Raw genomic sequence first — 13,326 nt, forward strand, 5'->3', positions numbered from 1 at the left:
TGGAATTAAAAATTAGGAAAACTTACAAATAAAGTCTGATTTCTGAACTTCTTTGAAAAATCATAGGGTCTGGTTTCCCAAACGGTAACGAGGGACTGGAATGATTGGTTTGGGCCTTGTTCTTTTTGTAGGCCATATGGTTCCAACTTTCTCCTAATCTAGCTACTTTCTTATATCTAGTTTACTTTACTCATTAATATCTTTATTATTAAGCATTGAGTTTTTGGCCTTTATGATTGTTCTTTTGGGAAATCTAAGTTAGAAGAGATTCAATATGAAAGAGCAGTTAATATTATCTAAATCCTTAATGTGATTGTTTTTATATATATATCCCATTCTTTCTTAAAAGTTACCTCAAGCTGTATCTTACTTTCTCATCTCAAGAATATTGTTGATCCAGGCTTTACACAGAGGATATAAAGAAGAAACAGACACCGTTTCTGCTATAAAAGAGATACAGACACATTGATGAAGAAGTAGTTCCATATTAGCAATGTAAGTTTTATTAAAGGTCTGCTAGAAGTTCATACAGATTATAGAAGAGGGCCCAAAGAGGGTCAAGGCTGCAGGTAGAGATGGGGAAGAAGAGGAGAGATATCATAAAAGAAGTAACTTTTGCATTTCTTTGTGAATAATTAGCAGGTATTAATCAGATGGACATGGATAAGAAGGACATTTCAAGAGGAAGGAGTAAAGGAAGGGGTTGTTCTGAATTTTGAAGCATGGTGAGTTCAGGCAAATGACTAGAGTGTAAAATGAGAGGGCAAAAGCGGGGAGGAAAAGGATAAAGAGTTCAGCAGGAACCAAATCATGAGAGGCCCTGTACATCATTCTAAGAAAGCTGGCTCTTTTCCTGAAGACTGGTGTTTTCTCCAAAGTGTGATTCCTGGACAACCTGTAATAGAAGGACCTGAGTGCTTATTAAAATGCAGTTTCACAGTCTTACTGAAGAAGAATCTCTCAGGGCCTGGGAATTTTATTTTTAAAATCTGATTTGTAAGTTTCCCTGGTGATTCTGAAGTTCTCTGAAGTTTGGGAAGCTCTGCTTTGAGGATGGGAGTCTTGGGAGTGTTTTAAGTGAGAATGATTGGGGGATAGGATGGAATGATAACATGCCATATATGTGTTTTAGTAACGTGCTGGCTGCACTGGGAAAGAGATTCAAAAGGTGGGACACCAGAAACCCCATCTTAGGGAGGGCCATATTCTAAAGTCAACAGTAGAATAAAACTCAGAATAAAGAATACACTGGATCATCCTTGAAATCTCCAACACCCGCGCATCTGGACGATCAATTGTCAGAATCAATGTCTTGTGTTTCTGTTTGCATTTATGGAGAGATACTCTTTCTCTGGGGCAGAGTATGTCTCCAAAAATGCAAACAGAAACAAGACATTTATTATTGCAAAAAGAAACACAAGACATTATTTAACTCTCTATAAATTCAGATACTCTTTCTCTGGGGCAGATAGTTACCCTACTCTCTGGCAAGTAGGGTTGAAAGACTGAGGAGATGAACAAAGGGACTAATCTCTCACTTTCTGCCTGCCAAGTGGATGCAGTTGAATTCATATGCTTTGCCCATGAATATAAATGTGAGACCCCAGTATTGCAATTGAGAAACAGAATGTGCCTAAACTTGGATAGTAAATGTTGGGGGTAGTGTGCAGGGTTCAGGGAAGAAGACAGGGAAGTTATGACAATGATAGGGAGATTGAAAGGATTGAGCTTGCCTCTTGATTGGTTGATGGATTTGAAAAAAAAAAGAGTTGACTTTTCTGGTTTATGTAATTAGGTGGATAGTGATACTATTGGTTTAGATCAGAAATGTAAGTAGAGGAATAATTTGAATGCACTGAATTTGAGATGCAATTAGAATATTCACATGCTGATACACATCTGAAGTTGGGAGAAAACCTGGGCTAAAAATGTGTGTGGCATGAGCATGAGGTAGTAATTGAAAGCAAACAAGTATACGTGCTAGAGACTGATTTTATTAGACTAGAGTAGAACCTAGGAATCAGAATTTTAATACTTCCCAAGTGATTCTAATATGCAATCAGGGTTGAGAACCACTGGGATAGGGAGAGAAGGAACCATTGTTTTTTAAAAAATAAGAAACTAGCAAAGGAGACTGAGAAGGAATAGTCAGAGAAGAAAGATGAGGAATTGGAGAAAATGTTCTCAGGAAAGCTAAAGAAGAAAGGTTCAGAGGAAAATGAAGGGGTTGAGTAGAGGTCAACAGCGGTAGGTGACCCCGATAGATGAGTAGGAAAACAAAAACCGTTCACTAAAGGAACTTTGAGGAAGCAGTTGGTTTGCTCAGGCAATTTCACTAGAGTGTTGAGGTCAGAAACTTTACTATTGTGAGTTGAGGCATGAGTGAAAGGAAGGAAGTAGAGACAATATTTCCAGGTTATGAAGGGAATGTCCCCGTTTCTTACTCTCCCATTTTTTTAAAGAATGGGAAAGACTAAAAATTATTTAAAGGTGGCAGAAATATCCTGCTGTGTTTTCCTGCCATTTTGGTGGCCTCTACCATTGTTGAACATTTATTGCATGAAGATCAGACCCTCCTTATATCACAGTTGATTATATACTGTTCTTCAGTGTTTGTTTTTAATTCGTTAACTATTTATTTTTATTTAGAGACAGGGTCTCGCTCTGTCCCCCAGGCTGGAGTGCAATGGCACGATCTTAGCTGACTGCAGCCTCAAACTCCTGGGCTCAAGTGATCCTCCTGCCTCAGCCTCTCAAGTAGCTGAAGTAATTTTCTTCCTTGTCTTAGCACTCTTATTATGAACTTATCAAGTGCAGGGCCTGTGCCTTAAACTTCTCTTGAACAATATTCTCCCGTACTCCTAGCTAAGAGGCAGGTATATTCTGAGAAAGGGAATAAACCACGTATAAAAAGGGATTTCACCCTACTTAATAAAACTGTGGTTCTTTTTGGCAAAGTCGTGAGCTTTGCTTATTTTATTTTTCAAATCTAAACTAATACTACATACTTATTTCAAAAATAAGTATGTTTATACTTATTTGTATAAATAGTACAAAAGTATAAAGTAAAAAGTAAAAATCTGCCTCTCTCCCATTTCCAAAAGCAACCACTGTTAGTTTCTTATTATCCTGCAGACCTTCTTTCTAAGAGTATAAGAATATGTATCTTTTTTTTCTTTAGGTAATGTGCTTGCCGTCATCATTCTGTAAGAGAGTTAGGATGAGACTTCCCATAAGTAACTATCATTCCTTTTCTCTGAAAACCCCAGTAATTTCTTCTCCGGAGAGCAAAGCCCAAGATACACATGGCCATAAATAGGCTGTTCACCTCTCCCTGGGAGCAAGTGGTTGAAGCTTAGACAGTACAAAAATATTATGACTGCCTTGGGGCATAAAGGGAAGAAGCCAGCTGGGAGTTAGGTAAACCCATGCCAGGGGCTGAATGGGCAGGTTGTCTGAGCACCGCTGCGTTCCCACCGTTCCTGTATGGCTCCAAATAAAGGTCTTCAGTGTCCTCTCCTCACCACAGGGTAGGGAATTAGGGAGTGTCCTCTGTCTCACCTCCTGCAGTTCCCAGAGCAATTTGGATTCACATCTGCTGTTACCATTGTGGTCCCCCCGTCTCAACACTGTGTCACTGTGTTCCTGGGTAGACCAAAGGGAGGGTAGTGGCAGCCAGCAGGATAACTCCTCTTTTCACTTTTTCTGTTATACAGGGTCCTAGCAATGGACTGCAGACTCTAGAATAAACCCTAATTCAGTACCAGTGAATAAATGAAACTGAGCCAGGCACTTTTCTTTAATAGGCTTCAATTTCCTCATCTCTTAAATAAAGTTAGCAACAATGACTAACCTCATAAAAAGGAAAGATAAGTCATCTCTTTTCATGGTTGTCCTATCTGAATGGGGCCAGGTTTCTTAAGAACAGGGACCATGTCTTATGCAGATCCGCATTTAATACATGAATGAGAAGTATTGTCATCTCCAGTTTATAGCTAACAAACTAAAATTCTCCTCTCTCGGGCCTTGATCTTCAGCCACTATCCGCTTATGCAGTCATCAAACACCCAAAGAAAGAAGTGGACAGAGTATTTTTATGCACCGCCCCCTCCCCGCTTTCTCATAGCGGTGGTTTTTAAGTGAAATGGATTGTGTGAGTCAATGGGAAGACCCACTCCATTCTTGTCTTTGGGGTAATTGTGGCAAAAATTAGTTGTGGTTTTCTCGACACATGCCCACAGTGGAAGGGGACTTATCCTCATTGTCAATCATCTCAGGCCATGACTCATGTTTTTCCAGAAACTTCCATTGTATCATACTGAGGCTTGCTGAAGTCACCCGTGCCATAGCTGACAGACAAGTGTATGAATCAAAACAGAGATTCACACGAAGGGAAGGGGATCCTGAAGCAATGCTTGGGCTTGCCTTAGTCCAAAGCAGATAAGGTCGTTATAGCCATGAAATGTGATTAAGAACGAAACCTTGAAGGGGTTCCTCTCACCCCCAAGACACTAAAAATTCCTCTCCTCACTGATAACCAAAATGAATGGCAACTTACCTAATAACTGGGCTGAGAATAGCCTTCACTTTGACACTGTCCTCACGTGGGTCTCAAACTTGATCAGCCTTGAGTGTCCTTGTTCCAGTTGTTTCTTTTTGTCCCTTTGTCCCGCTCCTGTTCAGACGTGCAACCTACTCTCCTTTCTTTTTAAAGTTCCCACTGTCAACTCTATCATCCAGGGCTGTTCCCACCCACGGCTTATAGCCCGCCTGAGAAGTAGGGCACATTCTTGCCAGCTTCCCACTTCACTACAAAACCTCCTCGGTCTAGATTGTGTGTTGCCACTCCAAAATGAAGAACAACAAAAATAACAAATATGAAGTACATTGCTGAGAAATCTAGAAACCTTGCAAAGACATTGTTCTGGCCTGTCGCACCTGAGGCTGAGTCCTTGGTGCTCCTATACTCCTGAGTGGAGAGACCAGCCAAGCCTTTACCTCCCTCAGTCCCTCGGCTCTCCCCAGCCCCCGCTCATTGTAAAGGTACAATAGAATTGAAGAAAAGATGCTTCATTCATTCTTTCAGCATGTGTTTATTGAGTGCCCACCAGATCCTAGGCACTGTTGCAGGGAATACGGCGGTGATTGTGATCTTTACTCTTACGGTGGTTATAGCCAAGGGAATAAAAAGAGGTCCTAGACAAGCAAATTAACAAGTAAACCAATAATCAATCAGTGATGAATAGGGGCTGAGATGAAGGGTGGCAAGAGGGGGCCTCTGAGGTGTGCCATTTGAACTGAAAACTGAAAGATGAGAAGGGATCTGTCCTGCAGAACAGTGTAGGAGAGCCAGGCGGAGGGAATGTCAGGTGCAGGGAAGAGCTGGGGTGTATTTGAGGAGTAGAAAGGAGGCCAATATGGCAGCAAAGTGTGCAAGGGGACAGTGACACTGATGAAGCTGAAGGGATGAGACGGGGCCAGGAACTCCAGGGTTTAGAGGTTTATAGTAACGAGCTTGTTTTGATCATAGATGCCAGGAGTTTCACCTGGTGGAGGAACATGATCTGATCAATCTGTTTTGAAGAAACCCTGTGGCAGAGTGTGAAAAATGTAGGTGCTTGGTCACTTTTTCAAAAAGTGTGCACTGATAGGCCAGTTGGTATCACCTTGTCTTCAGTCGGTGATTTACAGCTAAAGGGAAAGGCGATACCCACCTCTTCACCAACAGGGCCTCCTGGAGGTATTGGAGGGGATCCAGGCCTGCTCCCCAGCCTATGTGGGGAGTCCACTCTTTCCAGGGCCAGGAGTGCAGGAAATAGGGAAGCAAGACCTAGGCTCTGGGGCGGAAGAGGGCTTTGGAAGGCACCAAAAGCCAGAGCAGTCAGTGAAGACATATGGACAATCTTTTCACACCACCGGGACGTGAAGCTTGGATGCTTGGAATCTCCTTTCTTGACAGTTCTGAGATGGGCTTTCTAACCTACTTCCTATATCTAGCTTTCTTCTCCTAATAACCCTTATGGTTGAAGAGAAATCTCTAGACACCACTTTCTTAAGGTACCCAAGGCTTGGGAAGTTAAGAGTGATGGGGACAGAGTAAAATATCCAAAATGTTTCTTGTATCAGTAGTAGAGATTCCAAGAGGAGTGTAACTGAGTGTGACTAACAGGAGTCTCTTCCCAGCATCAGGCTCCAGGCAGCACTTGGTGCATTGAGGAGTTCTATCTGCACAATCTGCTCAGAAATACTATTATACAGCAGGACGTGGTGGCTCATGCCTATAATCCCAGCACTTTGGGAGGCCGAGGTGGGCAGATCGCTTGAGGTCAGGAGTTCAAGACCAGCCTGGCCAACATGGTGAAACCCTGTCTCTACTAAAAATACAAAAATTAGCCAGGTGCAGTGGTATGTGCCTGTAATCCCAGCTACTCAAAAGACTGAGGCAGGAGAATTGCTTGAATTTGGGAGGCAGAGGTTGCAGTGAGCCAAGATCGTGCCACTGTACTCCAGCCTGGGTGACAGAGTGAGACTCCACCTCAAACAAAAAAAAAAAAAGAAAAAGAAAAAGAAATACTATTATACAAGAAGTGTCTGGGCAGGTTCCCCCTCCCCACCAGCTCCTGACATCTTTTGACAGTGCTTTTGCCATTCACAAGCATAGAGAGGCTGGAAAGCCTCCAAAGGAAAGCTAAACAGGAAGCATATCATTTCCAAGGAGCCAACAGATCACTTTCAATTGGAACTCTTAGCTCTAGTAACATTTGTAAGGCAATTCTCAAATAAGCACTCTCCCTTATCAACCAAGCTCTGCTGGGAGGATTGACTCTCACAGCCTCACCTGGCAAAGCTACACAGAAGACTACTAAGTCCACGTCCCTAGGCTGAATCCTCTCAGGACTCCAGAATCCAATTTTCAGTTGCCAGCCTGTTATTTCCTGGATACCCTACCAGTGCCTTAAGTCAATGGCTCCCAAACCAATTCATCATCTTCTCTTCTCCTGGCTTTCCTGTTTCTGTTGATGGCATCACTGTTCCCTCTGCTACCCTGGCTGGAAACGTCTGAGTGAGTCATCCTTGACTCATCCTTCTCTCTTATTCTCCGTATCAAATCAACTGCCGAGTTCTGTAGTATCTGTTTCCATGATGTCACTTGAATCTGTCCCCTCTTTCCTATTGACACCATCCCTCTTCAGTGTGGGCTGTCATTACTTCCCTCGCCACAGGATCATCCTAACTTATTCCCTCACCATTAACCCACCTTCATACTGCCGCTGACTTAAGCCTCCTCCAACACAGATCTAATCGCATCATGCTGTTGCCAGCAGCCTGCCATGGATCCTCACTGCTGCCACACTAAATATAAACCATCTTTCAGCTTTATAAGTCACAATTCCTTTTGCAATACATGGTGTTCAAGCTAACCATACTCATCACTGATGCGGCATATGACTTTTGTCCTTTCAGGAACCCCCTTAATATTTAAATCAGCTGCAAAGGATGATAAGATCTTATATTACTAAGTTTGGCATTCTATGCATTTATATGCTTGTTCTATCCACTTAGATTTGACATTCCTGTATTCTTTATCTCACTTTTATTTTTGCTTCCTCTACTATTTGGGCCTTTCTATGTACCAAGCGTTGTTCTAAAAGCTTATTTACATGTAGGAAATAATTTCACTCTTCTAACAATTCCTATTGTATCCTCACTTTACCAGTGACAAGACTGTGAGGCTCAGAAGTTAACTTGCTGAGGTTCCATAACTAAGAAGTAGCAGAGCCAGGATGCAAAGTCACATGATCTGGCCCCAGAGCCCATGCTCTTAACCACTGAACCCATATTGGTCTTTGTTACTTGTGTTATCTATATTATGGTTCAGATTTAACTGGTGTTTTGTAATTGAATTGAAGCTTTAGGTGTGTGTCCATTAATAGTCAGAAATATCAATGGTAGGCGGAGGGTACAAATGTAACTTGATAGCAGAAGCTGATTTTAGTTGCTTCCCCGAAAGTCATTGTGAAGCTAAGAGACAGCTTCTTGGAATTTTTGTCCTACTTCTTCTTTTTTTTCTTCTTATTCTAGTACATGGGCTGTATTGAAGTGCTGCAATCAATGAGGTCACTGGATTTTGGAATGAGAACCCAAGTTACAAGGTAAGAAGCCAAAAATGGGAGGGGCTTTGAGGAGTATGGTTTAAAGTCACAATAATTTCTCCCACGGGAATTTCATGCAAACCTTCCAAGTCATTAGACACTTTTATTCATGTGACTGGAGCATAGAAGTTTCGTCCAGTGACCTTCAATGAGTGGCTTGATCTCATTGTGTGAAAGATTTCTCAAGTGTGTGGCAGTGCATCTGTGTTTCATGTAAGGGCGATTAAAATGATACAGTCTACAGAAATAGCTGGTTTCCCAGGTACCAAGAGTATTTAAAATTATGCCTGGCAGGAAGCGTTTACAGAATCAGACCTGTCAAGGAGGTAGCAGAAAATCAAACCAAGTAAGACTTTCAACGTGAGAAAGCCCAAGCTTTGCCCAAGCTCTTCCTGACGTGAGAACCTGCTTATTCCTTGTCTAGTTCTCCCTGCTCTGTGTACAGTGAGCCAAATGGAACAGTGGAACTGGGGAAGCTTTACCCAGGGTGACCCCAGGGAACTTAGGGGAAGAAATCAGAATCCTTGTTATGTGGAGCTCAAGTCAGAAGCAGAAATACATGGCATGGTTCATTAAAGCTAAGCCCAAAGCAAGGATGGAAAGAAGGAGTGAGTGCAGACTGGCAACTGGAAAAATGTGAGGTGAGGGAGATGAGGTAAGAGGACTGGGTCGATCTGAATGGTTCAGAACGAAGACTTGGGCATCCATTGGATGTGGTGCCAAGGTGTGTCTCAGGGGCATGCCACATTAGACCCGTGCTTGCAGGCCTCCTGTTCTGAAGGTGAATGTTGTCATGTAGAAAATAACTCTCCCTAATGCTCATCTCATGAAATTCTAGGCCTAGAAAAAGAAGTGTCCTGTGGTCCAAAAATTTAGGGAAAGGAGCCACATCACTCTTTAGGAGACTACAGTATACTATAGTATATTGAAGACTCTGAGCCTGGCGCAGTGGCTCACGCTTGGAATTCCTGCAACTCAGGAGGCCGAGGTTGGAGGATTGCTTGAGACCAGGAGTTCAAGACCAGCTGGGGCAACATAGTGAGGCTCCATCTCTACAAAAGTAAAAAGAACATAGCCAGGCACGTTAGCATATGCCAGTAGCCCCAGCTACTCAGGAGGCTGAGGCTGGAGGATCACTTGAGCCCAGGAGTTCAAGGCTTCAGTCAGATATGATTGTGCCACTACACTCCTGTGTGGGTAACAGCAAGACCCTGACTCTTAAAAAAAAAAAAGACCGAGAAGTCCTATGCTGCTGTAGTTGAAAAAAACTCTACCCCTCAAAATTTTCTTTTTCTTCTCTCTTTTTTTTTTTTTTGAAATGGAGTCTTGCTCTGTCTCCCAGGCTAGAATACAGTGATGCAATCTCGGCTCACTGCAACCTCCGCCTCCTAGGTTCAAGCAATTCTCCTGTAGTGCCCAAGTAGCTGGGACTACAGGCGCATGCCACCATGCCCAGCTAATTTTGTATTTTTAGTAGAGATGGGATTTCCCTATGTTGACCAGGCTGGTCTTGAACTCCTGACCTCAGGTGATCCACCTGCCTTGGAATCCCAAAGTTCTGGGATTAAGGCATGAGGCACCGCTCATGGCCTTACTTCAAGATTTTCTAAATGTATTGGGCCTAGGATCCTTTTCTCATATAAAAGAAATGTACATCCAAGGGTTCCGTGAAATGTGCCTTAGGAAATGCTGATTTGGACTCTCTGCCTTATGATGCATTCAAATCTGCCTTTCCAAACCTCTCTCAACCTATCCTTGGTATTTCCTCTGGAGTCAAACATATTATATAATCCTGTGTTTAGTACTCTTGGTACCTACATCAGTTACTGGCACATGGCAGGGGCTCAGTGGATATTTATTGAATAAATTCATGGTTCCACCTGACTACACTTCCAGTATTTGCAAACAGCTACATTTCTTCTCCTCTTTAAATCTTCTCTTACACATTCTCAGTACCTTCAATTACTCTTCAAATGACATGGTATCTAGACTACTTTCCAAACTGTTAGCCTGTTGGTGGACGTATTTCAGGGTTTACTCCATTTTGATGATTCTTAATCTTGAGACAATTTTTCTTCCAATCCTGAGCAGGCTACAGATGAGAGAAAGAGGGCTGATACCCTAGGTGGGCACAGGACAAAAGAATTCTCACTGTCCTAACCTGAGAGCTATGGTCTGAATATGTCCCCTCAACATTTATATATTGAAACTTAATTCCCAGTGTGAAAGTATTAAGAGGCAGGGCCTTTAGGAGGAGATTAATTCATTGGCCAGAGACCTCATGAGTGGGATTAGTTATCTTATAAAAGAGGTGCAAGGGAGCTGTTTGCACCTTCTACCACGTGAGGATGCAGCAAGAAGCACCCATCTAAGAAGCATTGTGAGCCTTCATCAGACACCAGATCTACTGGTGCCTTGATCTTGGACTTCTCAGCCTCAAGAAGTGTAAGAAATACATTTCTATTATTTATACATTATCCAGTCTGGGGTATTTTGTTTTAGCAGCAGGAATGGACCAAGACACTGAGGATGACTAATTTTCTGTTCATTCACCCATTCATTCATTGATTCTTTCTCTTTCACTCGAATGTTTATGGAGTACCCAAAAAGTGCCTGAAACTCTTCAAGCATTAAAGATCAAGCAGTGAATAAGACAAAGCCTCTGCCCTCATGGAATTTGCATTGTTACTGGGGAAACAGACTATAGGCAAGGAAACAGATAAATAAGCAATATACTTTTAGGTAGGAAGAAGTGCTTATTTACTGCAACAATAAAGCAGGAAATGAGGATAGAGATTTCGGTGGTGGGTTTTTAAATTTTATTTTATTTTCTAGTTATAAAATATTGCATGTTTACTTAGACGATTTGGAAAGTACAGAAAAGTGTGAAAGAGAAAATTACTCAGAATCTTTCCTAAAGAGTGTGTTTATTATCATTCTGTGTTTAAAATCCCTTTCCAGTATTTTTTTCTACACATGAGCTTACAAAGAATTTTACACAAAATCTGAACAACATTATATACTAAGTCTCCCATATTGAGCAATTTCCTGTTACTAAAGATTCTAAAGCATGTTTTACCATGGTAAAATATACATAACAAGATTTACAATTTTAATCGTTTATAAGTGTATAGTTCAGTGGCATTAAGCACATTCACATTGTTGTGCAACTATCGACACCATCCATCTGCAGAACTTTTTCATCTTCCCAAAGATGAAAAACTGTACACATTAAACTCTGTACCCATTAAACAGTAACTTCTGGCTGGGCGCGGTGGCTCACACCTGCAATCCCAGCACTTTGGGAGGCGGAGGCAGATGGATCACTTGAGGTCAGGAGTTCGAGGCCACCTGACCAACATGGTGAAACCCCGTCTCTACTAAAAAAAATACAAAGATAGCCAGACCTCGTGGCACACACCTGTAATCCCAATTACTTGGGAGGCTGAGGCAAGAGAATTGCTTGAACCCGGGAGGTGGAGGTTGCAGTGAGCCAAGATCACGCCATTGCACTCCAGAATGGGCAACAAGAGCAAAAAATCCATCTCAAAACAAAACAAGACAAAACCCTGATAACTTCCCATTTCCTCTTCCTCCCCAGCTCCTGGCAACCACTGTTCAACTTTTTGTGTCTGTGAATTTGACTGGTCTAGGTACCTTATAAAAGTGGAAACATACAGTATTTGTCCTTTTCTGTCTGGCTTATTTCCTTTAGCACAATGTATTCAAGATTAACTCATGTTGTAGCATGTGCCAGAATTTCATTCCTTTTTAGGGCTCAATACTACTCTATTGTATGTCTGTACTACATTTTGTCTATTCACCCATCAGTCAATAGACATATGGGTTGTTTTTCTAAAATTTTAATGACTGCATAATATTCTCTCCTCCTCTTCCTCCTTCTCCTCCTCCTCCTCCTTCTTCCTCTTCTTCTTTATCTTCTTCTTCCTCTTCTTTCTATATAGAGACAGGGTCTCAATATGTTGGCCAGGTTGATCTTGAACTTCTGGGCTCAGGGGATCCTCCCACCTCAGCCTTCCAAAGTGCTAGAATTATAGGCATGATCCACTGTGCCTGGCCTCTTCTACTTTTCATCATTATAAGTAATGCTGTGATTAACATTATCTTGATTGTATTTCCAAATTCTAGAATTAGGATCACTAGGTCGAGCAATATAAATGTTTTAAAGATTTTTGATATGTATTGCTGGATGGCTCTGCAGACTATTTGTACTAATTGATACCCCCTTTTCCCAGGCATTTATCTATTTTTATCTACTTAATAAAATCTCTGTAAACTTCTAAGTCTATATTTCCCTATTATTTCATAAATAGTAAAAGGTGGACTGCTTTTTTTCCCCTCTGCTATGAGGATTCAGTTTATGTCTAATGTACACAGCCAGGTGAAGATGTCTGGTATGGTATCTGGATATTGTTTCTTGTAGATGTGTCTATACATGATTCAGGCATGGCTGATTGTGTTCTGAGCAGTTATGGAAGCTCGAGGGTGGTGGTCTTTTATTTTTAGATTTGGTGGTCAGGAAGTCCTATCTAAGAAGAGGACATTTGAGCTAGGGCCTGAATAAAGTAAGGGATCCAGCCATGAAAGTGTCTGAGAGAAGAGAGCTGAAGGTGGAGGGAAGATGGCCATGGACATCATGGGTCCATGGTGGCAACATTCGGGCAGGGAGTTTGATAAAAATGTGAGAGAGGTCAGGCACGGTGGCTCACACACCTATAGTCCCAGCACTTTGGGAGGCCAAAGTGAGAGAATCACTTGAGTTTTGGAATTTGAGATCAGCCTGAGCAACATAGTGAAATCCCATCTCTACCAAAAATAAAGAAGAGTAGCAAAAGCCTGTAGTCCCAGATATGCGATAGGCCAAGGTGGGAGGATCACCTGAGCCTGGAAGGTCAAAGTTGCAGTGAATTGTGACCACACCACTGCACTCCAGCCTGGGCAACAGAGCAAGACTCCATCTCTAAAAAAAAAAAAAAGAAAGAAAAAAAAAAAATTAAAATAAATTTTTAAAAGAGTGTGAGAGGGTGTGCATCTTCTCCCAAGAGTAGATGCAAAAACATTCAGTGGTCACCAACTCAGGAGGGGGAAAGGCTGACTGGAGGGGAGGATCAAGTTTTAAAATGTCCTATGGTGTCAAGTGGTCCTACTTGAA

The 13,326-nt window shown here is 42.0% G+C and overlaps 1 protein-coding gene across 1 annotated transcript in view; it reads left to right on the forward strand.

The window, feature by feature from the left end:
- Nucleotides 1-13,326, forward strand: part of LOC116272789 (SHC-transforming protein 4) — a 142,872-nt gene that overhangs the window by 33,131 nt on the left and 96,415 nt on the right. The window contains exon 2 of the mRNA XM_031661596.1: nt 8,083-8,153. Within this exon, the coding sequence (XP_031517456.1) occupies nt 8,083-8,153 (71 nt within the window). The remainder of the gene's footprint in view (nt 1-8,082; nt 8,154-13,326) is intronic.

This window comes from Papio anubis, unplaced genomic scaffold (genome assembly GCF_008728515.1).
Source record: "Papio anubis isolate 15944 unplaced genomic scaffold, Panubis1.0 scaffold20, whole genome shotgun sequence".
Lineage (NCBI taxonomy): Eukaryota > Metazoa > Chordata > Mammalia > Primates > Cercopithecidae > Papio > Papio anubis.